This window comes from Trypanosoma cruzi, genomic scaffold, assembly GCF_000209065.1.
Source record: "Trypanosoma cruzi strain CL Brener 1047053517061 genomic scaffold, whole genome shotgun sequence".
Lineage (NCBI taxonomy): Eukaryota > Euglenozoa > Kinetoplastea > Trypanosomatida > Trypanosomatidae > Trypanosoma > Trypanosoma cruzi.
This window is the reverse complement of record NW_001849525.1, coordinates 1-26810: the sequence shown is the minus strand read 5'-3', so window position 1 is coordinate 26810 and position 26810 is coordinate 1. Positions and strand designations below refer to the sequence as shown.

Below are 26810 nucleotides of genomic sequence, written 5' to 3'. Positions count from 1 at the left end.
GAGGAAGAGGAGCTGCTGAGCAACCAGCGAGGTCAGGCGCAGGAGCAGGAAGCGCGCAAACTCTCAAGCTGCGTGCGGTCCAACATATTTCCGCATCAACGCAGGCAGCGGCGGACGGAACCCTCTCAACGGGCACCACGCTCACGGTGGTGGAGAAGCAGTGGAGGCCGCCTTCGTGGCTTGGCCTGATGTCTCACTGGGGGCGGCGGAACGCGAAGGATGAGCTGATGGCGAGCTTCGTTGTTTCCGGCTACTACACCGCGATCACGATGGCGCTGTTCACCGACCTCGGCTACTACAAGGCAAACTTCGAGATGGCGGAGCCGATGAGCTGGGGCAGCGGAGCCGGCTGCGCGCTGCTGACCGACAAGTGCGTGACGGACGGTGCCACGCTGTACCCTGATATGTTCTGCACCGACTCGAGCGACGCCACTCTGCGGTGCACGTCTGACCGCCAGTCGCTGGGGACCTGCGCAATTTACCAGGACGATAACATCCCACCGGAGTTCCAGTACTTCGCCACCAAGCAGGGCTCCAGGCGAGGGGCCATGATGGAGTACTGCCCCTTCATCGCGCCAATGAATGGCACTGGGTGCATGGATGGCGACGAGGCCATCATGCCTGGGAGCGTTGTTGGCCCGTCCTCGCGCTGCTTGACTGGGGAGAACCTCCGGATGGGCAGTACGGTTGTTGGTGACGTGTGCGTGCAGTTGAGGTGTGGTGAGGGCACGCTAAGTGTGCGGTACAGGGGCAGCGAGGAGTGGCATCCCTGTGCACCGGGTCAGACGCTGACGCCCCCGGCGCCATTCACGGCGGGCAGCATAAGATGCCCCTTGTTCAGCGATGTCTGCCTCACCATGTTGAAGCACAGTGATGCGAGCAGCACCGACGTGGAAAGCCACCCGAAACACCTTGCGATGGTCAGAAATAACGATGGCAGCGCTCTGGCGGTCACTTCTGCGCCGCTTCTCCTCCTCCTCATTGTGATCGGCACGGTGATTGTCGCACCCTGACCCGTACCTGTTGCCGACACCGCACCTCCCCTGCTCCATGGGCCTCTCTTGGAGTCCTTTTGCTATAGGAGCTCGGACATTTTCTTTCCTTCTTTTTTCTTTTTTTTTTCTTGTTTTTCCTTTTTTTTTTTTTGCTTTGGAAATGACCGGTGCTGAAGTCGTGCATCCCCTCTGGCTGTGGTGCATCTGTGTGTTCGGAGGCGTGTTGGCGGAGCGACAGCGCAGGGAGCTGACTTCTTCCCCATTTCCCAATATTTTTCTTTTACTATTATTATTGCGCACTGCGACATCCCGTGAAAACGCGCCGAGGGTTTTGAAAGAAGTCTTTTTTCGGTGATGGCGGAGGCGCCTGATAATAGGTTTTTCTTTTTTTCTCTTTTGTGGACGGGCACCGAGTGGATGTGCGGGTGCTTTACTTCCTTCTTGCTGGGCTCACTGGGGATGTTTCAGCGCTCTGGGGCGGTAGGTGTGTTGTGTTTTTGGAGTGGAGGCGGGTCTAGCCCGATTGCCTGTTTCTTCTTTTTGTTGCCTCTCTTGTTGCTTAGGATGTTTTGCTCGGCTGCCCTCTCGCGGGATGGACCGGCCGTTCGTTTTTTATTACCCCACTGCCACCACCACCTCTGCGGTGTGAGTGCTGCCCCAGATTCCACGGCCATTGCGCGGAGGGGAAGGAGCGCTGTGCGTGCGTGAGTGGAGCGTGCTCCGTGGGTGAGGCGGCGGCCGTATATCATCATTTCTGTGCCGTGACTGTCTCAATCGGGCCCGCAAGAGCAGCACCGACGGCGTGGAACGCGCAGGGCGACTGACGACTTCATGATGCGATCAATCGAGGCATTTGTATGACCGTGACGATGAGTTACACCTCCGTGCACCCAGCTACCTACAACAGGCACGGGACTGACGCGCCCCCTCTCTCCACGGCCCTCTCCGCCGCCTTCTCCCTCTCTGTCTCTCTGTGCCACGGTGCACCACCTCGCCTCCTCTGTCGTCCCGGAGTGTGCTTCCCGGGCTGTGTGTCGCATTCTCCGTTTAATTTCTAATCCTGTTGTGCTGACAGTGTTCTTGGTATAAGGCTTTGTTGTGCCTGTTATTTTTGTGTGATTTTGATTATACACCCGATTGTTCGTTTGATGAGACAAAACCCACTGAGCAGTAGGTGTGGGGTGCGCGTATGCGCAATAAAAGAAAATTGTGGGTTTGCACCTTTGTGGAGCACGATGTTTCATTGCACCAACGGCGGAATTGCCCGTGGGAGAGCGCACTGAAACCCTCGCACGCCTCAAAGTTACAGGTCCCTTGGTGGCTGTATCTATCGATGCCGCTTCACAGGATACCCATTGAGGCTAGAAATGAGGATGACCTCCTCATTATTTTTTTTGTTTTTGTTTTGGTGGACGGCCGGAAATAACAAGTTTGGTTTGAGTGATTGTTATGGAGTTTGACATGAGGCGCTGCTGCTGCTCTTCGAATTGGGCACTACATTTTATTCATCGAAAGCTATGGAGTCGTTGTGTGTTTACGCCCACTCCTATCTTTTGAGGTATATGACTTTTGTTCTTGTAGGGTTTTTGTTCTGATCCTGGCAAGTACAATTTAATTGATGTTGCCACGTATGTTTTACCGGTTTTGCGGTAAATACATTTTGTTTTTTGTTTGTTTTTTTATTTCACGAAAGGAAGATGTCACTTGATGTAGGCTCTCTTTGTTTCTTCAAGCACCCCCTGGAGTCGTGGGTTGTTTCCCGCGTCATAGCGAGGGATGCGAGGGGGTACGTGGTGAAGACAAGTGACAGTGAGCGGAAGTGTGTGGGCGAGGTGTTTAGTGATGTGACGGGGGACCGCGTCGCCGCCTGCCGGGACGACCTGCTGGACGAAGAACCGGATGATCTTCTTGCGCTCACCGTGCTGCACGATGCCCCGTTACTACGCTGCCTGTACCTTCGTTATTTTCGTAACGTCATCTATACGAACATTGGAGCCATTGTGGTGGCGATAAATCCCTTTAACTATACGATCCCGTGGTACCAAGACAGCCAAATGGTGAATTACCTGCAAGAGGGCCCCGTGATTGAGAAAAACCTGCCACACTCTTGGGCGCAGGCACACAACACTTATTACGATATGATCTCCGATCGGGTGAATCAATGCATTATTGTCTCTGGGGAATCTGGAGCAGGAAAAACGGAGACGACAAAGATTGTGATGAAGTATCTCGCGCAGGTGTCATGCAAGGAAGGCACGGAAGATGAAAAGGCGAGGAGTCTCGAGGTGGGTGCGAAGTTGGATGCCTGCTCACCCATCTTGGAGTGTTTTGGGAATGCCCGAACTGTTCGTAATGACAATAGCTCCCGCTTTGGCAAGTTCATGCGGGTGAAATTTAACGAGAAGGGCCAACTCGTCGGGGCGGAGACAACAAAATATTTGCTAGAAAAATCTCGCATTGTTACTGCCGCAGAGAAAGAGCGTGTCTACCACAGTTTTTACCTTCTGGTCCGAGGAACAATGGGCAAGACGCTGTGGCTTGAGGCCGATACCGCGTACAAGAGCCTGAATGCGGGGAGGTGTCTACAAAACTCGGAGTACAACACTGCTAAGGAATACAACGAGGTCATTGGAGCCATGACGAAGATTGGCATAAGTGACGAGGAAGTCCATTCGTTGTGGAGGTGCGTCGGCGGTATTCTTTCATTGCTGAACGTCACTTTTGACGCAGATGGGGAAGGAGCGCAGGTGCAACAAGCAACCGAAAAATACCTAAAGGATGCTGTGCGTCTCTGGCGTATAGAAGAAGCGACACTACGGAAGGAGATGGTAACCACAACACTGGTTGTACAAAAGAACGAAACCATCAAGTTGTTGCGGCCAACCCTTGCACTGGACGCACGCGATGCCCTTGTGAAGGCCCTGTACGACGGTCTCTTTGGCTGGCTTGTTGACAAGTGCAATCGGATGTGTGATGTGGCGGTGTCGGGAAACTGGATTGGTCTTTTGGACATCTTTGGATTTGAGGACTTCACAAAAAACAGCTTTGAGCAGCTCTGCATCAACCTGACGAACGAGACACTTCAAAACCACTACAACAAGTACATATTTGAGAGGGACATAAATGAATGTCGCGAGGAGGGCATTGATGTCACCGAGGTGACATGCCCCGACAACTCCCCATGTCTGCAGCTTATCGTGGGCAAGAGCGGTATTTTTGCCTTGCTTAACGAGGAATGTACACTCGGGAAGGGCAGCGAGCTTGCGTTCCTTGAGAAATTGGATCAGGCACATACGGGGAAGAATTCCTTCTTTGAAAAGAAGAAGGTGAGTCGTGACACGTTCATTATTCATCACTACGCTGCGAGTGTCACTTATGACGTGAATGGCTGGCTTGAGAAGAACCGTGACACCCTCAAAGACGGCGTGAAACGAATGATGCGGAATTCACAAGACCCACTCATTCGCGAGTTTCTGGAGGCTCCGTTACCTCCTGAAACACGCGGCAAACGACTGACCGTTGGCGCTGTCTTTCGAGGGCAACTCGATGCTCTCATGGGGGTCATAAACACCACGAATCCTCACTGGATCCGATGCATTAAGCCACACCCGGCGAAGAAACCATTAATGTTTGACGGATTGCAGACGATGCGACAACTTGAATCCAGCGGAGTGTTGGGAACTGTGAAAATACGCAAAGCAGGATATCCTGTGCGAAATATCTTTGAGAAGTTTAACAAGCGCTATAACATTATACTTGGGGCCAAGGCTCAGGGAAAGAGTGGTCGTGAATTGGCGCAAATGATCCTTATCGCGTGCGGTATAAATAGCCGTGCCATTGCACAACTGGGGAAGACGAAGGTGTTTATGAAGGCGGAGGCTTTCCCCATCGTGGAACGCCTGAGAAACGAATCGCTTTTAAAGTTATGTCTTCGGCTGCAGAGCTGCGGAAGGGCATACCTTGTGAGGGTTTACGCGAATCGCGAACACTGCGAACAGAAGTGCAGGCGACTTGCCATGCTGCTCACACAAGAGTTTCGTGCGTACATGAAGCGTTCCGTCGAGTTGAGGGAGGCAAAGGCGCGTTGGCGCAAGGAACAGCTGGCACTGTTTTCCCAGCGGGTTGCGGCGTTGTATGAGGAGTGCGAGGAAGAGAAGGTGCAGATCCATTGTGAAGCAATTCGGTTGGTGCAGGGACTGCAAATAGCTTTAAAGAAACATGTTGAACTAATTAAATCCTGGGAGGTGCAGAAGTCAACAGAACGCCGGCGTTTAGTGGATGCCGATTTGGCGGCACGAGAGCGTATGCTGCAAGAGGCCACGTTGTACCTTGAGGGGCTTCGCTGTGTCTTCCGAGAGGAACAGCGGCTGTTCTTCACAATGCTTTTGGGGGAACTGCTCGAAGTGGAGTTTGGCCGGCGTGCACAGATTCGGAGTGTGGAGAGTGAGGAACGGAGCCAGTTGTGGCGTGCCTATGGGTTACGGCGTGCGATGCAGCAGCTGGAGGTTCTCTACAGGGAGGTTTTGATGTCACACAGGTGTATGGAGGCCATGGAAGTTATTCAACGCGACGAAATAAAGGAAAGGCGAGCGTTGGAGCAGAAGAACCGCTCTTATTGGAAGTCCTTCAAGCGACAGTTTCGGGATAAGGAGGGTATGGCAACACGAATGTCCGGATGTCGGGAGCAACGTGAGAGGGCGCGGGTAAGTCAATTAATGGCGCTGCACGACGTGGTGGCAAAGGAATCCAGACAACAGCAGGGTCGCTCGCATTCGTCACACATGAACCCCACAAATTTCTCTACGACAACGCACGACATTGGGCCGGACCTGCAGAATCATCCACGCTCACCCTCAGGAATTGACACCCAGTGCTCAACTACCCCGCGTCTTTTGCTGCTTTCGGGAGAATCGCGGGCGCAGTCCGAGACGCCTTTTCCTGCGGCATTTATAAATGGTTTTGTTTCTACGAATCGGCCTATGCAGTTTTGGGGGAAAAAACCTAAGCAGGGCGCGAAAACCCCTGTGCACGTTTCTGTAGTGCCGACGTATGACTTTTCTACCTCTCCCATGCCATCTGCCGTTCTTGATGAGAAATGGGGGAGGAAGAATTTGATGAATAACCACGACAGGGCGCGGCCATCATCGCCTTTTTGTGAGAAAGCGTCCAACTTGGTGTCGTGGCCATACGCAGTCGCCACACACACCTCAGCAGACCGCCGACTTTTCCCGAAGCTCTCGGCAGTAATTTCACCGTCTGACGTCCCCCGTGGAGCGCCTCCGGGAAAACTCCACCCATCAGCTGCCGGGGCGAATTTGGACGGTACGGTTCAAGAGACCGTGGCATCGGGGCCGCGGTACAAGCGCTCAAAACGCTGGGCGTGACAATCCTCGTTTCCTTTTTTTTTTTTTAAAGCCGAAAAGAAAATAACGAAAAGGGAACGAAATGCGCCTTCATACGTCTGGCGCACACACACACACACACACGGCAAGTGAGTGAGAGGCAGTGGAAGAAAGGGGTAAGGCGAGAGAAAAACAAGACGTAAATCAGAGATGAGATTAAAAAAAAAAAAACCGAGGATATTTAATTGGAGTGTAAATGTTGAGAGAAAATGAATTACTCGCCGAATGAATAGTGCAGGCTTGCATATTGCATAAATGGCTGAGGGTGGCCGAGAAGGTGACTGAGTTCCCTCACAATTCCTGCCTTGACTTTTGATACCTTCTTTATCGTATTTTGCAAACTTTGATTAAATGAGTCCGGTTGTTGTTTTGTTGCGGTTTCTTCTTTTTTTGTAAGTGCTGTAGGATGCGGCTTGGAATTGGATTGAGCCTAACATGGACTTTTGATTCCTCTTTTTCCCTTACGAGCCTTTTGCAGCTGGAGAAGGGGGATTTTTTTTTTTTTGCATCTTCTTTGTTTTGTATTTTTCGTTGTTGCTACAATGTTATTGTTGGTTTTTTTTTTTTCTTGGCTTTTATTACTATTATTATTTTTATTGTTGTTATTATTATTTCCCTTACCTCTGCACACGCACAAGAAAATAACAGGAGGCTCTCCCCAAGACAGTTCATTTCCGTCAAAATCATGGTGAGCGCTGCAAGAAAGTGTCTGGGAGCAGCCACGGCCGCTGTGGCGGGTTTCATCGGGTTTAGTTACACGAACCCCAGCTGGACACGACGAAGATTTGATTCCAGGAAGACGCTTCCCCCTTTATGTACAGAGAATCCCTCCCGCGAGGAGTGCTTGACTCGTTTCAAGGCATTTGATTCCCCTGAAACTCCGATGGATGTACTCATCGTGGGCGGTGGATCTGTTGGTGTTGGCTCGGCGCTTGATGCCGTGACACGTGGATTGAGCGTGGGCCTGGTTGAGATGAATGACTACGCGAGTGGAACAAGCAGCCGAAGCACCAAACTGATCCACGGCGGTATTCGCTACCTTGAGAAGGCCGTCTTTCACCTTGATGTACAGCAATTGAAATTGGTGGCGGAGGCACTGAGAGAACGCACTATTATGATTCACCAAGCACCACATTTATGCCATGAAATTCCTACCATGATTCCCTGTTACGATCCGATCGATTTTATTATGTTCTGGTGTGGCGCAAAGCTGTATGATTTGATAGCAATGTGGGAACGCGGCACACTTAAATATTCCGGATTCCTCACCCCTTATGACACCATGAAAAAATTTCCCCAAATACGGTACGCGAACAAAAAAGGAGAGTTATTGTATGGATCCGTTCAGTATTATGATGGGCAGATGGATGACTCTCGCTTATGCCTTTCGGCTGCCATGACAGCAGCCAGCCATGGAGCAGCCACGGCTAACTACGCCAAGGTGGAAAAAATGGAGATTGTTCAAAACACTGCAGGCGAAAAGGTTGTAAAGTCCGTTGTCAATGATCGTGTAAAGCAACATAAGTTTACGGTGTACAGCAGGACTGTCCTAAACGCCGGTGGACCGTTTAGTGAAGAGGTTCAAAAACTAATGGAGGATAAGAACACGTTAAGTATTGTGCCAAGCTCCGGAACTCACATTGTCATTGAGCCCAAGTATTGTCCAAAGGAGGGTGCCACGGTCTTCCCGTCCACCGATGGCCGTGTTGTTTTTGGCGTTTCTTGGCTTGGTGGCTGCATCGTTGGAACAACAGACAACAAGTGCGAGGTCACGGAGGATGTGAGACCGTCAGAGGCAGATGTGCGTTTTCTTCTCGACAGCATGGAAGACTACGTGGGAAAAGTGCCGCGGGAGGCGGTGTTGTCGGCATGGAGTGGTATTCGTCCCCTGGCAACGTTGAACGGGGGTTCAGAAAACAGTACCCAAAACATGGTCCGTGAGCACATGATCGCTGTGGATAAAGACCGCCTCATACTTAGCGTTACAGGAGGCAAATGGACGACATATCGCAAAATTGCCCAGGACGCCGTGGATAGTCTATGGGACACGCTGTTGAAAGACCGCATCCCCTTCAAGCCGTGTGTAACGGAGGAGATACAATTGATTGGAGCTCATAACATGGCATCTGTCCCCGCAGCTGCGCCAAGTGACATCCCTGAAGACGTGCATCGTCATTGGAGGAGTCAGTACGGAGATCGTTACAACGTTCTTCTTGAAATGGTGCGTCGCAACCCGGCGGCGCTGAAGAAATTACACCCGGATGAGCCCATCGTGGAGGCCGAGGTGATATATGCGGCGCAACGGGAACATTGTGAGCGTGTGCAGGACTTTATTGCCCGCCGTACACGACTGTCCTTTCTCAATGTCGACCATGCCAAGGCAATCATTCCCGAGGTTACGCGTGTTATGGCCGAGACGAAACGCTGGGGCCGATCCAAGAAAAATGAGGAGCTGGCGAATGCCTTTGCGTCCCTGGATAGTTTCCGGGCCAATTAACCTGCGCAAAGGAAATGTGAACAAACAATACAGTGTTTGAATGTGCGCATGTATTTTTCCGCGTCTGTGCAGTCGAGAAGGAAGCGGGAATGGTTTTGCGTGATAAATACACCAACATAGTTGTTTTCTCTCTTTGGATATCATTGATTTTGTGTGACAGGGAGGAAATAAAGGAGAAAAAGAAAAAGGGAAAAAAAAAAAGAAGAACAATGAAGCACGCAAAGGAGTAAAGCATTGATAATAAAAGAAAGCGAAGACAAAAGGGAGGCTAACGACATTCAAAAATATGTTGTCTTCCTTTTCTTCTTGTTGTTGTTGTTTTTTGTTTCCGCATGATACCTACCCCCCCCCCAAAAAAAAAAAAAAAAAAAACGAAAAAATTTTATATAAATCCATGCACCGTGCCATCCCGTCTGCCTCTACGTGGGGATTGAGGAGCATTCCTTTTACGGTACACCAAACAGTCAAGCGAAGAGGGATTTCATTGTTTGTAGTTCAGTTTCGTCCCCCCTCCCCGCAGTACCGCCAGGGCGTGTAACTGTTGTGGAAAACGGGCTTGAGTGCTGTCAAGGCCTTTTCTTATCACCCCGTGTTGCCAACTCGAGAGCAACACAGGTGGGGGGACTGTTATGGTACCGCAGAACGATAAGGCCGTACTTCCATTTGTATCACGTTTGTGTGTGTGTGTGTGTGTTGTTGTTTTTTATTTGAGTCTCTCCATCTCTTTTTTTTTCCGCACGGGTGGGTGCCATTTTTTATTTTATTATTATTTTGGGAGGTACTGGCGTGGCGACGGTGGGCATCGGAAATTAATTGGGAAAGCAGCGATAGAAAAAAGGGAATTGGGTGAATGAACGTTACCGCTCTGTATCCGATTCCTTTTTCTTGTTGTTGCATCTATTTGTTTGTTTGTGTTTCTTTCTTTTACTTTTTTTTAAATTTTTTCTGTGGCAGAAGGGAGGGAGGCAGAAAATACACGCGGCTTGCGTACACCGCTCCAACCGGAGCTCAGGCACGTGCACCGATGGCAACTGCAGAGGAAATTGGGCCGGGCGGCGTCAACATTAAGGGCAAGCCCATCTTTTTAGCGGTAGAGCATACCAGATGCGCTCCCAGCACAGAGCGTGAGCTTTCTGACCAGGAGCTACTCGCATGGAAGTCATTTCAGCTCTGGCGATCCACATTGTCGGTGGAGCGTCGTGATAACGTCTATAAATCACTTACAAACTCGGACTACACCAATTTCCGCTTAGCACACCACATTATGGGTACTCCATTCCCGGTGGTGGACACCACCCCAGGGATATTTGACGTTGGCAAGTCCGTGCGGTGGTACGAGCACGCCATCTCCGTCGCGGTGGCTCTCGCGTACGGCTACTGGATCCGCTCCAAGGCCTCAACACGCAATGCACGCATGATGCCCATGTCACGCTCAGCCATTACACTGTTGACATTTTTTTCTATGGACTTGTGTTTCTTCTACCGAAGCATGTATCGCCTTACTGGATATCTCCCCAATGACTATGAATGTCGAAAGTATGGTGTCATGGAAGACAAGGAACGACTGGAACGCAAAAAGGTTTTATGGGAGAAATACGCCAAATACAAGAAGGAATGGTGTCGTCGCTTTGATTACCATGTGTATGGCATCCGTCCGGGTGAAAATTGGAGCTTTTTTTCGGCCTGTCTTTTTCCTGCGTGGGCACCCATGTTCAACACCTGCACGAACTACCCGCCACGCAAGAACCCTTACTTCCTTACCGCCACACCACTGCGAAATATTTTTGCCGAGTCTCCGTTTACATATGAGATACCAAAGGATGAGACAGTGCCACTTGTGAAGGAACGTCCGGAGTTTAAGTACTTGTATCGCGGTCCTGAAAGAGAGGGAATCGTGAATGGAAAAAATTAGATGCTTCGTGTTTGAAGCCTTTTAGGAAATTAGTGCAAAGGGGGAGGAGGGGGTTCATTCATTTATCTTTGTTTTTTTTTTGCTATGTGGGTGTGGCTGTGGGAATGGGAGATTTATCGCACTTGTCTGCATGGGAGTAGTTTTTTTTTTCTTTTGTAATGGTATGCGTGTTTGTTTGTTTGCGCATAGAGCCATCGGGCCTTGGCAATTGCGATGGAGTAGAAAGAAGGTGGTAGCCGACTCTGTTGTTGTTGTTGTAGGAGGAGGAGGAGGAGGAACTAAGAATGAAAGCAGCGGGAGTGGGGAGGAGCGTCCTTCGGTGGGCGGTCATGTAAACGAATGACGTGAAACCCTCGCTGGAACGCACCTGTAAGTTGTGGCTACACGACCAGATTTTTCATTGAAGAAGGCCTTGGCTGACTCTCTTTTTGTCGAGGCCAAACTTTCTTTTTTCTTCTTCTTCTCTTTTTCTCTCTTTCCATTGCTCTTCTTTACTCCTGTCGGTTTCAACTGGGACGCACATCAACAATCAACATGTAGGTCTTCCCTTCATGAAAAGTTGTATCACTCCACGTCACACATGAAAAGTCCACAGGAAGACAGGCCAAGAAGCTTGAAGGCTTTGTGTGAAGCCGTCATTACAAACAGCTTGGGCGAGGGAGGAAAGAGACCATACCACAAAAAGAGGAAGGAGGAAGAGAATGAAGAAGAGGAAGTGAAGAGAAGTTTAGAGGCGCTCTTTAGCTCTGGCAATCCCGTGTTAGGTGGGTTGCCTGCCGTAAAAGGTTTGCGGGATGCCGTACGACTATTTGTGAAGAAACATGCATACTTGATAAAGAAGACAGGTGGCAACGACGTGGCGGGGGCGAGCAATGAGCCCGTTAACCTGCGTGATGCTCTTTTAAGCAACCAAGAAGCCATGGAGAAAATTCGCGGGGAGTGGAAAGAAATACTGGAAAATATGTATGCTGTTGAAGGGGACGATAGTACCACACCGCCTGGCGAAACGTTGGAAACCGACACAAACACACCGAGTAATGTTTTGTTTCTTGACGCCGGCCATACCGGGGCCTGGGAGGAGCTACAGTTGGAAGAGAAAACCCCTTGCAGCGACGCCCGTGGGTTCCTCGAGACTTGTGTGCGGGAGTGGGTGGAGGAGGGCCTTCCCATAGAAAAGGGAAAGCCAGGGGCATTTGTCCGGGCACTACGCGAAGTTATTGACACGGAGTTGGATTCCATCGTCTTTGATGATCATTGGGAAGCCTGGGTGAGTTCGTTGCTCATGTGTGTGGAGCTGCGGAAAAAATCATCATCATCGACATCATGGGAAGTCCTCACGCTTGTGGAGTTGATCTACAGTCGATGTACACCCCAACGGAAGCTTCTGCTTCTGGACTTTATTGCCAAGGAAATCCAGCAGCCATTTGAGGGCGTGCCAATTTTGAAGGATTTTCTTTTGCAATTATTTCATCGAGTTCTTCTTTGTACTGCGGAGAATATTGTGGGCTTTATGGACGATGAAATTGCCCAGTTGGTCTTAAAGGGCCTGCGCGTTATCGCTGATCATCTTGCAAGCTTTGACACGATGGATCCGCAAGCAAGGTGGCTGAAACATATTTTGGTGCGCCCCTCTCTCGTCCGTGACATTGCCTCGCTTCCGAGCAGAGAGCCGGAACTGATCAACAAGCTAACGGCTGCCATGCCGGCACCACACGCTGTTGGGCTGATGTTGATTATGTTGCCTCTTTGGATGAAGGAGCCCGGTGATGAATGGACCTCGACACGTATCTTTGACAAACTGGTGGACGCTCTGTTAAACAAACACGTGCTAGATGATCTTGTGGAGGATGCCATGGCGTGCGTCGATCGCTGTCTTCGTGGTCTACACACCGAAAAGCGTCACGAGCACTTTGGTAAAGTCCACAGTTTTCTGCTCTCGCAGGAGTACAGTGAAGTGCAGGAGTCTGTGGGACGACTTTTGAGGCTCCTGCTGTGCTTTTCAATCCCTTCCGCGTATGACCCGGGCAAAAGTTACCGACTGCTGCCGACGCATCTGCGATCCCTCGAGGAGCACCTTCTTAGGCGATTGGAGAAATGGACGAGGAAGAATGCCGCACACAAAATTGTAGTTGGTGATTTCTGGTGGGAAATTTTGCGTTGGCACGCAGCGGATTTGCCAAAAGTGGTTGCACGTGCCGTGCAAGCCATGTGCCGAGATGAGAGGCATGTGGGATCGCCGTGGGATGAGGGCCATCTTGTTGCCATAAGTTACTCCGTTTCGTCCTGGCGTGGCCTTGAGGAAGTCTTGGAAGATGAACAGCATGCAGGTTCTCTTAACTACGTGGCTCTTCTTTTGAACATTTGCGCTGTTGCCAGCCGAGCGTCGTCGAGGTCGCAACAAGAGCGGCAGCAACAACAAAAACAACAACAACCGCCAGTGAGTTTGAATCCTACCGCCTGTTGGCTGCTCATGCGATGGTGCACGAATGCCTGCGCACGTCTTGGTTTGTTTCTTGCCACGACGGAAGTACTCCGGTCCCTCACGGATGACAAGGATGTCACGGAGGGCGGCCTTCTTGCCATCCCCGTAGAGGAGTTCGACTCCATTACTCACATGCCTCACGCTATCCCCGCACAAGAATTGAATCAAAAGTGCATGCTTGCAACAATACTTTCGGTCAGGTTATGGATTGCCACGCTGAGCCCATTGTCCCAAACACCGAGCGTGGCGGAGTTGGATGTGACGGGAAAGCTGGCGCAGCAGCTCCAAACGTATTGGGTGAATTACGACAGCAACGTGTCGATGCCAGACAAGCCATTTGGTGAAGATTCTCTGTTGCTGTTGTTGTGTGTTCTTAGCATGAATAGGTTGACGAGGGTGCGAAAATCTGGCAATCACAGTCAGGAATATATTTTGCAGGATTCATTGAAAAGGCTGCTGGCTGAAAGACGGGGGCATGATCCGGTTTGGCACCTCTTGCAGTTTTTGTTAACCGGTGTTGGCTCTGAACACCTCGCTGCCATTCTTGTACATCGATTCGGAACGGCGCAGGAGGTCCCGTTACAGATCGATGTTGATACATACGAGACTTCCGTGCTGCATGACGTTGGAGAAAAGGAGCTAGGCGCCATGAAAGACATTATTGGCTTGAAGAGAGGAGATAAGGAACGGGAAACCAATTTACTTCCCGTTCTGCAACTTTTGCTTCAGTTACATGGGGGAGATGTGTCTCGTGCGGTAGCGGCCTTTAAGAAATATCCCACGTCACGGTGGGAGGCGTACGGGCGTTGCATGGATTTAGCGGCCGGTGTTGTAGAGCGGCTTATTAAAAGCTTCCCGTACCTGGAGGAGCGTATGCGCTGTGAGGGTGTGGATGTTTACTATCTCTCTCTACTCTGTACCCGACGATGGCTGCGGGATTCAGTGAAATTGCCTGACCTTGCTCGTGTCTCTATCGAGAAATTTATGCGACTTGGTCAGGCAGCATGGGAGGGCGTCGTTGCAGACAGCCTTGGCAAGCACATCGAGGCACTCTGGGAGCAGTTCTCGGAGGCTGATGGATTATTACGTTTGTGTGCGGAGTCCGTAATATTGCCAGTGAGTCCTTTTTTGGCTCTGTGTCTGGCAACCGATTTTAGTCTTAAGGAGAATGTGTGATTCTTTGCCTACACGCACTTGTATATATATATATATGTGCGATCTTAATGTTCTTTTCTGTGTTGAGGTTTTGGGGCGTCTTTGCGCTTTGTTGTTCTTTACACACATTTCTGTGCGTTTGTGTGTGTGTGCCCGAATTTGTTGCCATGCAATGCCCCTCTGTTTATTTTTATTATATCTTGTGTCTTTTTTTTTTGTGTGTGTGTGTGTAGTAGCCTTGTGCCGAGGTTTTACTACAAGCTTTGATACAGGAGAGTTAAAAGGAGGAATGAGCAGTGGGGGGGGAAGGGGAGAGGGACAGAGCTCGCAGATATGGCGACCCTCCCCGGAGGCGCAGTCTATCAGGGACCTCTCTTCTTCATGCACCGGGGAGGATGTGGGATTCATCGCAGGATCGAATGAAAGGGTTGTGCGTCTCGTAGTTGGGTCTTTGTCGGTGGTAGATTGGGTGCGTGGCCAATGGTTACTCGGGCTCTTCATTTTGAGTATTGGCATGGCGTATTACCATCCTGTCTCGGCAGGCATAGCCGCCAGTGCGTGGACGCGTATCCTTGTTTTTATTTCCTTTGCACTCAGTGGTGCGTCCTTTCCAGACATTGACAGGAGTGCCACGCTGCGATTTATGGGTCCCACCATCACAATGTTTGTAATGAGCTTTATTCTGTCTCCCATTTTGGGAGCAGCCATATATGTTATTTTTCGTAGTAGCAGCGGTGAGGACAACTACTTATTGGTTGGTTTAATGTGCACTTTTTGTTTGCCCCCGTCCGTGATTCTTTCTGTGGCGGCAACGCGCTCTTCGCAAGGGAATGAGGCTCTTTCACAATACCTGAGTGCGGTTGGTATCGTGTGTGGTGTGATTGCATCCCCATTGCTAATGCTGGCATGCATGTTATTCTCGTATTCAAGCAAGTTTCCAGTTACCGCAGACTTGATGCTTTTTCCTGCCACTGCCATTGGACCATTCTTTTTTGGCGTTGTTGCACAAAAAATATTTGCTTGGGCGTCACATCGACGTATCACTGGGGAAGATCGCGAGTCTTTACGTATCGCTAAGGCGGAGATGGCATGTTCTGAACTATGCAATGGTAGTCTCTTTTATTGGCGCCAGCGGGCCGTTCAGCTCAATAGCCTTGTGTTACTCCTAGTTAACTACTTCATGTTTAGTTCATTCTTTGTTCAGTCAATCGCCCCAAGTTTATTGACATGGCGAGGCGTCGGACTGATATCTTTTGTGGAGTTGACATTGTACACCGTGATGTGCATTGTGGGCTGGTTACTGACTTCGTTGTTTGCCTGCTCACCGGAAGAGCGGATTGCGCTATTTTTTGCCCTCATTACAAAGTCGGAGGTACTTGTTGTCCCAATAATTCTTCAAATCTTTCATGAGAATCGCCAGGCGGCTGTGATACTCCTTCCCTCGTTGATTTACCATCTCATCCAGGCATTCACGACAGGTATGCTGAGTTTCCCGCTGCGCCGGTGGCGGTGTCAATATAACTGCCGCCCCGGGACGACGCTGCTTCCGCTGCGCCTAAGTCGCGTGAACCGGTCCCCCTCAACAAAGCCGTAGTCTTACCTCTGAAGCTTCTGCAGTGTTTTCTTTTTAAGGACACATCTTCATTGAATTGATTACTGCTTGTGTGTGTGTGTGTGTGTTTGGAAGAGAGAGAGAGGGAGAGGGATAGAGAATGAGCATTTTCTTTTTTGTTCTTTTGTTTGTTTCTTCCTTCCTTCCACTAAGCTCTCATGTGTCAACGTGTTATACCCATCACAGAGAAGAAATCCTCCCCCTTCACTACTTGTGTTTTTTTCTTTTTTGGTCAGCGGCATAATGGACGAATGTTCATGTTTGACGTTGCGTAAATTCGTATCATATGGATCTTTTTTCTTCTTTGTTTTGGTTTGGTTTGGTTTGGTTTGCTGGAAGAAATTTATTCTTTTATTGCTGCTGCAAAAGGAGAGGCAAGAGGGCGGTGAAATGTTGAGAAAAGGGCCGTTTTGCATTTCCGATGTATTTTGGCTGGCGACATGTACGCTTCTGTGCCTCATGGCGGTCGCTGCTGCCTATGAGACGAGACCGGAGGACGGGCTCCGCGAGCACAAGTGTGTACACGACGAAGTGGCGATCCCATATAATGCGCTCCCTTACACAGATGTGACGTACAGGAGTGGCATCAGAAATATGAAAGTCTTTTCGGTTTTTATGACTGCCGCTCGTGAGGACATTCGTTTTCACGTCATTTTTCTTCTAAATAAATCTTGCAGCGGCGTTGGACAATTTGTCCCCAACTTCTTGGGGGATGAAGTGAGGTGCACCGCCGATGACATCTTGACGCCGAAGAAGATCCGGATGATAAAAATTATGGTGAAAAGGGCGTGTAATTTTTTGGAGCAGGCAATTCTTGTGGACCCATTGGACGAATTAAATGTTATGGCAGAAAGTTGCCCCTTCTTGGGCCACTCTTCCCTGCGAGTTACAGAGAAGGACTACGTTTTGTTTGTAACAGCCAACCCACGGTCAAGTGCGCGTGGTGTGATAGCCTGGGCCCGTTCGTGCGAAAGAATCTCCACAGGCCGGCCTTCTGTGGGACACGCTAATTTCATCCCCTCTTTTTTTGGTGAATACGCCACGGAGAATGACATCCACGTGGCGATGCACGAGATAACGCACGCCCTGGGCTTTACGGACCTTGCCACCAACGCCAAATCTCATGTGGGGCCGGGAGGGAAAGTAGTGCCGGGTTTCGCGCGTGTGCTCCGACCCAAACTAGGCAAGGTGGTGACACTGGTCACGTCACCCAAGGTTGTCGAGGTGGCGCGGAAGCATTTTGGTTGTCCCACACTTGACGGGGTGGAAATTGAAGATGGCGGCAAATCCGGGACAGCAGGCTCGCACTGGAAAAAGCGTATATTGTACGAGGAGGCACTTGTTGGATCTATCACATCAGCGAATCTCTTTTACTCATCTTTCACACTTGCATACTTGGAGGATCTTGGGTACTACTCCATCAACTACAGTATGGCGGAGGATAACTTTCGATGGGGAAGGAACCGCTCGTGTCGATTCCTCTACAATAAATGTAACGATCAAGACGAGGACGTGGATGAATTTTGCTTTGGTAATGGCAACGCGATGAAAACTTCATGTACAAATGACTTTCTAGGAATGGGGTCGTGTGACATTATGAGGCATAATGCGGTTCTTCCAGTGGATTACCGGTATTTTACTGATCCACGAATGGGTGGAAGCATACCACTAATGGACTATTGTCCGTCTGTCCAAGTGTACTCCAATTGGAACTGCATTAGTGAGGTCACGGCAGAAGTACCGAATTTTCTTGGTAATGAAATGGGGCAACATAGTCGTTGTTTTTCATCGAACCTAGTGACTGGTGCGTCGCCCTTCTTTTCTACCGGTTTCCGGTGCTTTCCGATGGTCTGCACAAAGTCTGGACAGATCCTCCTACGTGTCCAGGGGCAAACCGTGCCATGCCCTCTGAATGGCACTGCGGGCGAGGCAGACACATCTCATTTGAGAGGCGTTCAGGGCAAAATAATCTGTCCTGCGGCGATTCTGTTGTGTAGGGATAAGGAAAGAAATATTTCTTCCGAGTCCTTTCATTATTCCAGTAATATGATAGAAGAACCGGTAACGGCAGAAACGAAACGCAGTGCGTCAGAATTTACAAAAAATTCTTCGAGATTATGCGAAGAACGGGTGAAGTGTGCGGAGAATATTAACTCATTTTTTCCGGCATGCCGTGTTTCGGCCCAACGAATCCTTGATTGTTTTGGCAGAGACTGCCCCTTGGCGATGCGCATGTGGATTGACCGCACCGCACTATTGGAGCAGTGCAGGCACCCAAAGTTGATAGCTGAATTGTGTCTTGACGGCTGGATGGGAGCTCATCGTTTATGTGCCATTGCCTCCTCCACTTCTGCGGCAACAGCAATTTATTTTCCCATTATTGTTGTGTGTGTCATGCTACTGGCCATTGTTTTTTTCTAAGAGTGGTATGATGGTGTTAACTTGCATGTTTAACCTACGTGAATATTGGCTACCTGGAGGGGAAAAGGCATTGTACCAGGTTTGGCTTGTTTCTGAGGCGCTGTATGGCATAGATATTGTAATGCGTACATGAATATGCCGTAGATTGTACTTCTATGAGTGTCGTGCTAATCCCTGGTATCTCGAGTTATAAGTCTATATATATATATATATAATATAATATTCGGTGTCGAAATATGAGTTTATGTGTATATGAATTTGGTTTATTTGTATGCCGCATATAACCCTTCAACAATGAGGTGACGCAAAAAGATTCGATTGTTTATTTATTTGTTGTTTGCTTGTTTTTTATTTATTTATTATTTTTTTTTTTTTTTTTTGGGAGGGAGGGGTTTCTGTGAAACGCTTTTTCTAGAAGCCCGTGGAAGGAATGTGCGACAAGAGACGGTGTCTGTTAAAATAACAAAAGGTCTTCTGGGCGTTCTCTTTTTTTTTTTTTTCTTTGTGGATTAATTGTTGTTGTTTTTATTGATATCGCGTTGGGATCCAATGCGTGTGGCATTTTTTTTATTTTTTTTTTCCCTCCCTTTTTTTTTTGATGTGGGGTTCGTTAAACCTTCTTTATCACACACACACACACACATCGGCGCAGGGAGGACTGAGGGAGCGGGGAAACAAAAAAAAAAAAAATACGGAAGAAGACGCTCGTAGGACTCTGGCGATGCGATCCCTGAAACTAGTGGGCACGGATGTGGCAGATATCGACGTGGCTCAAGCATGCATGAACCATGCTCTCACACGAGTGGAACTGGAGAATTGTGACCGTGTGACGGATTTGAGTGCGTTGGCGACTGTCCCGACGTTGGAGGAGGTGCACATCCGTGACTGTAGACGGGTGCGATGTTTTGGACCTTTGGGGCAAACACAAACGACGCTCCGAAAACTTGTCTTGTCAGGAACGCCAGTAACGAAAGCGCAACTGCGTGAATTGACGCGTTTGGGGCAAATGGAACTTGTCGTTGATAATTGTGGGGACGATCCGAAATTGGAAAGGCCCGCTCAATCTCTCGTCAAGTCTTCTATTGACATGATTCGAGAAGTGGCGGGACGGTTCAAGCCTGAGGAAATTGGCGTTGCCTTCAACGGCGGCAAGGACTCCGTTGTTATGATGGACCTTCTTGAGTGTGCATTGGGACCTGAGATGTTGTCGAGGTTTTGCGTGTTTACTCTTGGGGCTTCTGGAAGGGAAGAATTTGGCGAAGTGGTCGCCTTCAGGGAAGCATATCTTGAAAATCATGGACTGACTGGAGTAAAGACGGATGTATCGCTGTCCATGAAGGACGGTCTTGCGCAACTGAAGGAATCAAAAGGAATTGCTCTTGTTTTTATGGGGACTCGCAGCAGTGACAGTGTGCATCAAAAGAAGAGCGTGGAGCCCACAACGGCTGGATGGCCAGAGATGCTGCGTGCCTGCCCGGTTTTTCACTGGGGGTATGAGGACATATGGGGGTATATTCTTGCGTACAGTCTTCCCTTCTGCATCTTGTACAAAATGGGATACACGTCCCTCGGTCTCCGCGGAGCGACGGCGCCGAACGTTCTTTTGCGCCGCGGCGACGGCACCTTTCGTCCTGCATGGGAACTGCATGATGATTTGGAGGAGAGGAACGGCCGTGAGGTAAACTCCTCGTAGATGTTGTTTGTTTGTGTGATTGTGTTCTTTTGCGGTAGAGGAGAAGACAGAGGGGCATCTGTTTAATTGTTGTTGTTGTTTTTGTTTGTGTGTTTGTCTTAATTTTAACGTCTATGTTTGAGAAAGGAATTTTTATTTAATTTTTTTCTTTTTTTTTTCCTCCTATCTTACCGCAATGCCTCTTTTTTTGTTGTTGTTGTTCTTCTTATTTCTGCTGCTTTTTTGTTGCTGTTGTTGTTTTTTGCTGCCGTTACTGCGTGCGTTTGTTTGTGTTTGTACCCTGGCGGGACTGCAGACATGCATGCACTTGTGTACGTGTGTATGGGCACCATTTCCTTCAGCTCCTGTTATTCCCAATATATATATATATACAAGGATACATGTACAGCAGAAGAAGTATCAACTGTGTTTCCCGCGTACTTTTTTTATATTTCTCCAATGTAATATTACATTTATTTCTTTTTTGTTGTTTTTGTTGTTTTGTTTTCTGCTCTGTTGTTTCTTGTGACAGCGCATACTTACGTGCTGACTGGCACGGCAGTTCACTGCGGAGGGGATTCCACTCACTACGTGTGAGAGTCATCGTGTGCATCCATTTATTGGTTGGTGAGTGGGTGAGTGGGCAGGTGGAAGGACAAGAACGATGATACGTAGCGGGGCGGCGTTCAACCCCATGCGCCGCACGCCGCCACCGCCACCGCACATCGACACGTTTCAATTAATTCCCGATGATTACATCAAAATGACATCGGCGGATGGCCATAATTTTCTTGTGCATTGCAACTGTGCCCGCGCCTCACCACTCATTCGGAAGTGTTTTGCCGACCGTGTTGAGCTCGATCTCCCTGCCGTAGCCATCAGCTGGGGCGAGACCGAGAAGAGCCCGCCCACTATTCACTTCCCAACCCTAACGGCAGCGCGATTAGAGGTGATTATTCAATACATGTACTACAAACACCGCTACGAGGGGGAAACGGAGGGCCGGCCGTCTTTTGATATCCCGGTGGAGGCCGCACTGGAGGTGATGAAAGTCGCAGAGACGCTTCAGTGTTGATGATCCGCACACACACACACTTTGAGTATATGTATGTGCCGAGTATTCTCAGCAGTGGATATCCCGCAGAAAGGGGAGAGTGACAAAAATGAAAATAAAGCTAAAGATGGACACACGATCGTGCCGCCACGAATATGGCTGGTACTTATGTACAAGTTTTTACGGGTGGAATGAAGGGGGGTGGGGAAGAAAGGAAATGAGGCCCGTAAAAGAGTATTTTGTCAATTTTATTTTAGTGAGATCCTGCGGAGGAGAGGTGAGTTTATTGTTGCTGTTGATTGTATTCTGCCGTATATACCTAATACATGTACAATATATATATATATATATTGTACGCCTGCCTCATTCTATTTGTACATGCTTGAGAGGGAGTGGACTTTTTATGTTGTTGTCGTTGTTGCGATGCCTCTAAAAAATATGCGTCGCATTTTGTTTATATGTAAATATGGCGGTAAAACAATATGTTTTTTTTTTTTAATCTGCCTGTTGTGGTTGTGTAGTGACCGCCCCTCACTCCGCTGCAGGTGGAGGGTCATGTCGAAAAAGGCACGTGCGGCACCGCCATCGGAGCCGTCTGTTGTCTCACCGATTGCTTTTGAAAAGTCTTACATGATATGCCTGCGCACTGCGGATGACCGTCTGTTCTTGGTGGATCGCAACTGCGCCATGGTGAGTGGGGTGATTCGGTCTGCAATGCGAAAGGAGAGTCATAACGGCGATGCCGTCACCAGTAGCGTCAATACACCCCCAGAGGCATATGAGATGACAACCATTGGGACAGAGAATCACGAGACGATCACGTTGGAAGAAATTAGCGGTGACCTGCTGGAGCTTGGGCTGGAGATGATGTACTTTAAGTATAGGTACGATGGAGACCCGGAAAGGCGTCCTCTGGAACCGCAACACTCCCCAGAGAACAGGCATAAACTGGCGGCTCTGAGTGTGTTGCTGGATATGTAGTTAGATGACGCAAAAAGGGGTGCCTTGTCCTCAAGACCCTTGTGAAGGGAAGAAGGAAAAGCTGATGCAGAGAAGGCTCGCAAAAGTCGCAATAAATAAAGAGGGAGTGAGACACGCTTCTCAGTTTGCCTTAAGAATTGGCTGGAACTTCTACTTTTTAAGGTTTTCCGTTTCTTCTTTTTCCTTTTTTTTTTTTTTGTCATGATTTTTATTTTCTTGAGGGGTTTTGTGGTATACTAGCGGGAATGCACGGGAGTGAGGTGGAGCTGTTGGATGCGGAATTGGACGACACAAGCGGGGAAGAGATGAGAAGTCTCTCCTCCGCGGCGGATGCCGATCTCGAGTGGATTCCCGAGGAAAATGAGGCCGACGAGAGTCAACTGATTCATGAAGATTATTATGCGGAGGGGGAAGAAAACGAAGAGGATGAAGGGCCGCACTTCATGGCGTCGGCTTTGAGCAAAGCCTTTGCGCGCGACCTGGTGAATCAGAAACTACAACAACAAGAGGGGGAAAACACAGGATTAGGATCGCCGTGTACTGCGGAGCAGGAAGCTGTTGAAGGAAAAGTCAAGAAGGCGAAGATTTGCTGTATATGTAGCGATGCAGCCGTGTACACATGTCCAGGCTGCGGCGCAAGGACGTGCAGCAACGTCTGCGTGCAGATGCATAAGAAGGAGTTTCAATGCAAGGGAGAGCGTGACATTGCCAAGAAGGTGTCTTTGAGTGAGTTTACAGATGGACAGCTGCAGCGCGATTTTCATTTCTTGGAGGATGTCAGTCGGATCATCAGTAATTGTCGACGGGGATTTTCAAAGTTTTGGCGTTACACCTTTCGCGCACTTCCCCCACCGCTACACGCGCTGCGGGAGGCGGCGAAAAAACGAGGCGTCGTGTGCCAAATCACGTCGGAGGGAATGACCAAGCGGAATGAGAACACATCTCGCTTTGACAGAAGAACTGAAACGATTACGTGGCGTTGTCAGTTTAACTTTCACGATCCCGACTTCACTGTTGTTACCGACTGGGGCAGCGAGCGCCATCGGCTTGGGGATATTGTGGCCTTCTGTTGGTCCACGAATCCACCGCTGCCGTGCTTCCACATCAACCGGCGGTACAACCGCGCCTCAAGGTGGATCGGGACCGCGGAGCACAACGAGGAGGTTGTGGGGGAAGAGGGGCGGCAGGAGCCGATGACGGAGGAAGGGGAGGGAGAGACGAGGGTTGAGAACGTTGCGACATCCAGTCGAGTCTTTCTCGACAACAAAGCGCATTGCCAGGAAGCGTGGAGTCCCTGCCAAGTCTCCATCACCCCACTCTCGCCTGCGGAGGCGCGGAATGAGAAGGCCGTTGCGGCATTCCTGGAAATGGAGCCCGTCATCATTCTCTCACGGGCTGAACGTTTGGGAATGCGGCAGAAGTACTTCCGTATGTCGCCCTCGTGCACATTGAATGAAGCCCTTCGTACCCTTTTTTTCATCAACGAGTTTCCTGTCTTTGATGTCATCCACGTCTCCGCGCTGGAGGCCTATCCGCTTGTCACCGAGGCGGACAAGGAATTTATCCGAGAGAGTTTTCGTGCGGCACCGCGGCCGGCTAGACCGGAGTGCAGGCCACGGCCTACAAAGGCAGATCTTAGCCCTGAAGAAGCTGCACGCTTTGCAAAAGTGCCTTGTCGTATGTTTCTTGCTGGCAGCTGCAAACTCGCTGAGGGTGCGTGTCCGTATTGGCATTGCGCGTACAACGAAGTTCCGGCATGTCGTAATTTTGTTAAATTCTCCATTTGTGAGAGAGGCAGTTCCTGCATTTTTCGTCATGACATCGCTGCTGTGACGGCGGCTCGGAAGCGGATGAGAGAAGAGCGCAAACATCCATGCGAGCGGAGGAGCAAACGACGCTATGAATAAACTAACCTTTCAGGCTAACACACAGTGGGAGGAAGGGAGAATCGATGAGCGAGAGAAATTGTGCAAGACGTGTAAAAAGCTGCGGCCGGATGCATATATATATATATATGCAACGCCGCAAAAGAAGTGAACAAAAAGAAAATATAAGAGAATTTTGTTTGTTTCTTTTTGTTTGTTGTCTGTGTGTGTTTATTTCAACAGGTAATTATTTATTCTCTTTTACATTCCACTGGGCGTTTGTTGCCTGTCGGTGCATGGAGTGAAACGACACATCATTTGCTTTTGTTGAGCGTTTCTGTCTTCTTTATTCCTCTTCTTGCCCTCTTTTTTTTCATAGGCGGGGTTGGACGAATAGTGAACAGAGGTGACCAAATTGAGTGAAGGGAGGGTGAAAAAAAGCCAAAAATTAGATCTACATATACACGTTAGTTTCGCTTAGCGACATTCGAGTGGTTCCTGAGCCTCTTGCAGGAGGAGAAAGGGGGGTCGGTAGGGGGTGAGGCAGCAACACGGAGCGGCAGCAATTGGCAGGCGATGCAGGAGGCTGAGAAGACGTTTCGCATCCTTCAAGAGGCACTGGAAAAGGCCGTGAGGTTTTTTTCGATTGGTGTTACGGTGGATGGAGTCCCGCTCACGCAACAACAGGCCGTCGATGTATTGGATGTGTACGACACTCTCTTGGATGCGGAAGAGCCAGAGTCGTATGATGCCCGTCGCTACGTTCTGTGTCGTTCTCTTGAATGTGGTTTTATGCGATTCCTTGCAGAGATTTTAACCCAACCGTTTCAGCATCTGCATGAGTTTGATGCCCAGGTGACGCAGCCTTTTTTGCCGTTGCGAATGAAGGCTGTCAAGGCTCTGCAGCGGCTCTTATTGGCATGTAGCGACATGGGAGAGGACTCATGTGTTTCCTGCTTTCGTGTCGCAGTGGAGGAGGAGATAATACCGCTACTTCTTCGAGCACTGTCCGAGTCGCCGTATGAGCCATTGCGACTGGGTGCAGCAGAGACGCTGTTTATTTTTATTTTGCGCATAAGCCATGGGCGCACAGGGTTTGTCTCCACCGGTGGCGTCAACGCCATGTGTCGTTCGCTGATGGGTGATGGCAGCCACACTGTTCGAAGTATGTGTGCAAGTATCCTTCGTGAATTGGTCAACACACACGTCGCCGAGTTCAACAACCCTGCAACGGTGAAGGTAATTCTAAAGAGCCTGGAAGATACTTCTGCGGATGTACGAACTCTCGGCGTGGAGATTTTGGAGCAAACCTTACGACTTTGTACGAGCAGCGTCGCATGTGTCTTACAGGATGCTCAAAGTGTCTTGTTGCCATTACGACGTATTTTGGATGATGACCCCAGCGTGGAGGTGGTGGTGTCGGCTGCACGCCTGTTGGAGACGTGTTGTGAGGTGGCGGACATGATGCATCTTCACACTTTTTTTAAGTTTGTCGTGTCCATGGGTCTTGTGAAGGTCTTGCTGCTTCGAATACGCGACGGGGGCGAAGCCGGTGCTGCACGCGCACGAGGCCTGCGTTTGCTGATTCAGCACACACCGGCTTCCTATGAGCTTCCGCGGCAAATCTTTCACGACACGGAGGTGCTTGCCGTGCTGTTGAAGGGAATTGTGGACGCGGGGCGTGGCCGCACCACTCCTGGGGAAGAATTTGCCGCCTTTCAAATAAAGAGTCTGGAGTTGGCGATTTGTGTTGCCATCATTCTGACGCAGTCCCCGGAATACCGCGAGGTGCTCATGGAGGAACTGAAGGAGTACCCACAGTGGGCTGCGGCGATTAAGAACGCCGTGATTTCGCTTCTTAATGCGGCGTCTTTGGACTATTTTGTCAACATTGAGTTGCGGGACGTAACTGGGCACCATCTCAATGCGCTGCATGGGGTCCCATGGGAAGCTGACAACACACCGCAACGGGTGTATATTTATCGGCTTTTTCAAGAGCAGGCGCAACGTGTAATCATGATGCGGGAAAACGCATTGTTCGATGAGGAGGCCCCGTCTTCTTCTCGAGCAGATGCCCGTGACATTTTGGAAGAGGAAAAGCAGGGAAAGAAAGTGCGTCTGACTTTTATTTTGCTGGTGTTTGCCACGAACATTACATTTCCCGTGGAGAGTCAGGCGGCAGTGAAGGAGGTGGTTGACGAGCCGCCCTCTCCACAACCACGTCCTGGAAGTCGTGCGGTGCCGAGATTTCCGCCATCGACGCTGGCGGGAAGCAAACATCGAGAACATGTGCTCTCTTCCAACGGCCTTGTAAGCCCCACCAAGTGGAGGAATAAGATTCAGAGCAAAAAGCTGCCGGATGAAAAGGAGGCAATGGCCATTGCGTACGACAAGTTTAATTCCTCCATGTCTTTTGTAATGAAGTTTGCACAACAATTTGGAAAGACGAAGCAAAAGGCGGACGATGTCGTGGAGACGGAAGACGGTTATTTCCTGCGCATGTCACGCTTGAAGAATCCCTGGCATGCCATTGTGAAGCATCAGAAGTTAAAGACATGGCAGGTAAAAGACTTGAGGGTGGGGGATCTCTTTTACTTTTCAATACCGTTCGATGAGATTGGAATAAAGGCCTTGGATGTTGTTCTGTACAAGGCTCGTCGGCACATGATGTATCTCAAGAAGGAGCTGCTGATAACACCTCACAACAGCAAGGGCCGTCGATGGTTTTTGGATGACAGGCAAGGAATATTATGCCGAAAGCT

At 49.6% G+C, this 26810-nt stretch overlaps 12 protein-coding genes and 3 non-coding genes across 15 annotated transcripts, besides 21 other annotated features; all 15 read left to right on the top strand.

Moving 5' to 3' along the window:
• Positions 1–1013, top strand: Tc00.1047053511151.110 (surface protease GP63, putative; the record flags this gene model as incomplete). Its single annotated transcript, XM_806896.1, has 1 exon — positions 1–1013. A coding segment is annotated over one exon (1013 nt), but the record flags the coding sequence as incomplete, so codon positions are not given.
• Positions 1–6926: a sequence feature (heterozygous, non-Esmeraldo-like haplotype).
• Positions 1093–1146: a sequence feature (A-rich).
• Positions 1710–1786, top strand: Tc00.1047053511151.140. The gene has a single exon (XR_008255745.1). It is a non-coding gene; the product is annotated as an H/ACA snoRNA, TC6C1H2 (small nucleolar RNA).
• Positions 1827–1914, top strand: Tc00.1047053511151.130. The gene has a single exon (XR_008255744.1). It is a non-coding gene; the product is annotated as a C/D small nucleolar RNA (snoRNA), TB6C1C3 (small nucleolar RNA).
• On the top strand, positions 2289–2364 carry Tc00.1047053511151.120. Its single transcript, XR_008255743.1, has one exon. It is a non-coding gene; the product is annotated as an H/ACA snoRNA, TC6C1H4 (small nucleolar RNA).
• Positions 2693–6379, top strand: Tc00.1047053511151.100 (myosin heavy chain MYA2-related, putative; the record flags this gene model as incomplete). Its single annotated transcript, XM_806895.1, has 1 exon — positions 2693–6379. The coding sequence occupies one exon, from the start codon at positions 2693–2695 to the stop codon at positions 6377–6379; it is 3687 nt and encodes a 1228-aa protein (XP_811988.1).
• Positions 6927–7046: a sequence feature (areas merged during assembly that could not be assigned to a particular haplotype. This can correspond to areas where the two haplotypes were merged or to regions with more than two copies in the genome that were merged during assembly.).
• Positions 6973–7010: a microsatellite.
• Positions 7047–8060: a sequence feature (areas merged during assembly that could not be assigned to a particular haplotype. This can correspond to areas where the two haplotypes were merged or to regions with more than two copies in the genome that were merged during assembly.).
• Tc00.1047053511151.90 (glycerol-3-phosphate dehydrogenase, putative) lies at positions 7083–8894 on the top strand (the record flags this gene model as incomplete). The annotated part of the gene is made up of 1 exon (XM_806894.1): positions 7083–8894. One exon carries the CDS (start codon positions 7083–7085, stop codon positions 8892–8894), a length of 1812 nt encoding a protein of 603 aa, XP_811987.1.
• Positions 8061–8900: a sequence feature (haploid, Esmeraldo-like haplotype).
• Positions 8901–9447: a sequence feature (haploid, non-Esmeraldo-like haplotype).
• Positions 9057–9157: a sequence feature (T-rich).
• Positions 9247–9274: a microsatellite.
• Positions 9448–26810: a sequence feature (heterozygous, non-Esmeraldo-like haplotype).
• Positions 9645–9667: a sequence feature (AT_rich).
• Tc00.1047053511151.80 (hypothetical protein, conserved) lies at positions 9919–10806 on the top strand (the record flags this gene model as incomplete). The annotated part of the gene is made up of 1 exon (XM_806893.1): positions 9919–10806. One exon carries the CDS (start codon positions 9919–9921, stop codon positions 10804–10806), a length of 888 nt encoding a protein of 295 aa, XP_811986.1.
• Positions 11250–11302: a sequence feature (A-rich).
• Positions 11387–14464, top strand: Tc00.1047053511151.70 (hypothetical protein, conserved; the record flags this gene model as incomplete). The annotated part of the gene is made up of 1 exon (XM_806892.1): positions 11387–14464. One exon carries the CDS (start codon positions 11387–11389, stop codon positions 14462–14464), a length of 3078 nt encoding a protein of 1025 aa, XP_811985.1.
• Positions 13202–13238: a microsatellite.
• Positions 14733–16037, top strand: Tc00.1047053511151.60 (uncharacterized protein; the record flags this gene model as incomplete). The annotated part of the gene is made up of 1 exon (XM_806891.1): positions 14733–16037. The coding sequence occupies one exon, from the start codon at positions 14733–14735 to the stop codon at positions 16035–16037; it is 1305 nt and encodes a 434-aa protein (XP_811984.1).
• Tc00.1047053511151.54 (surface protease GP63, putative) lies at positions 16299–18476 on the top strand (the record flags this gene model as incomplete). The annotated part of the gene is made up of 1 exon (XM_806897.1): positions 16299–18476. The coding sequence occupies one exon, from the start codon at positions 16299–16301 to the stop codon at positions 18474–18476; it is 2178 nt and encodes a 725-aa protein (XP_811990.1).
• Positions 16359–16387: a microsatellite.
• Positions 18673–18700: a sequence feature (AT_rich).
• Positions 18821–18856: a microsatellite.
• Positions 19038–19073: a sequence feature (A-rich).
• On the top strand, positions 19075–20169 carry Tc00.1047053511151.50 (phosphoadenosine phosphosulfate reductase-like protein, putative; the record flags this gene model as incomplete). Its single annotated transcript, XM_806890.1, has 1 exon — positions 19075–20169. One exon carries the CDS (start codon positions 19075–19077, stop codon positions 20167–20169), a length of 1095 nt encoding a protein of 364 aa, XP_811983.1.
• Positions 20231–20275: a sequence feature (A-rich).
• Positions 20297–20327: a sequence feature (AT_rich).
• Positions 20357–20408: a microsatellite.
• On the top strand, positions 20813–21223 carry Tc00.1047053511151.39 (hypothetical protein, conserved; the record flags this gene model as incomplete). The annotated part of the gene is made up of 1 exon (XM_806898.1): positions 20813–21223. The coding sequence occupies one exon, from the start codon at positions 20813–20815 to the stop codon at positions 21221–21223; it is 411 nt and encodes a 136-aa protein (XP_811991.1).
• Positions 21581–22183, top strand: Tc00.1047053511151.30 (hypothetical protein, conserved; the record flags this gene model as incomplete). The annotated part of the gene is made up of 1 exon (XM_806889.1): positions 21581–22183. The coding sequence occupies one exon, from the start codon at positions 21581–21583 to the stop codon at positions 22181–22183; it is 603 nt and encodes a 200-aa protein (XP_811982.1).
• Positions 22347–22401: a sequence feature (A-rich).
• Tc00.1047053511151.20 (hypothetical protein, conserved) lies at positions 22429–24090 on the top strand (the record flags this gene model as incomplete). Its single annotated transcript, XM_806888.1, has 1 exon — positions 22429–24090. The coding sequence occupies one exon, from the start codon at positions 22429–22431 to the stop codon at positions 24088–24090; it is 1662 nt and encodes a 553-aa protein (XP_811981.1).
• On the top strand, positions 24625–26810 carry Tc00.1047053511151.11 (uncharacterized protein; the record flags this gene model as incomplete). The annotated part of the gene is made up of 1 exon (XM_806899.1): positions 24625–26810. A coding segment is annotated over one exon (2186 nt), but the record flags the coding sequence as incomplete, so codon positions are not given.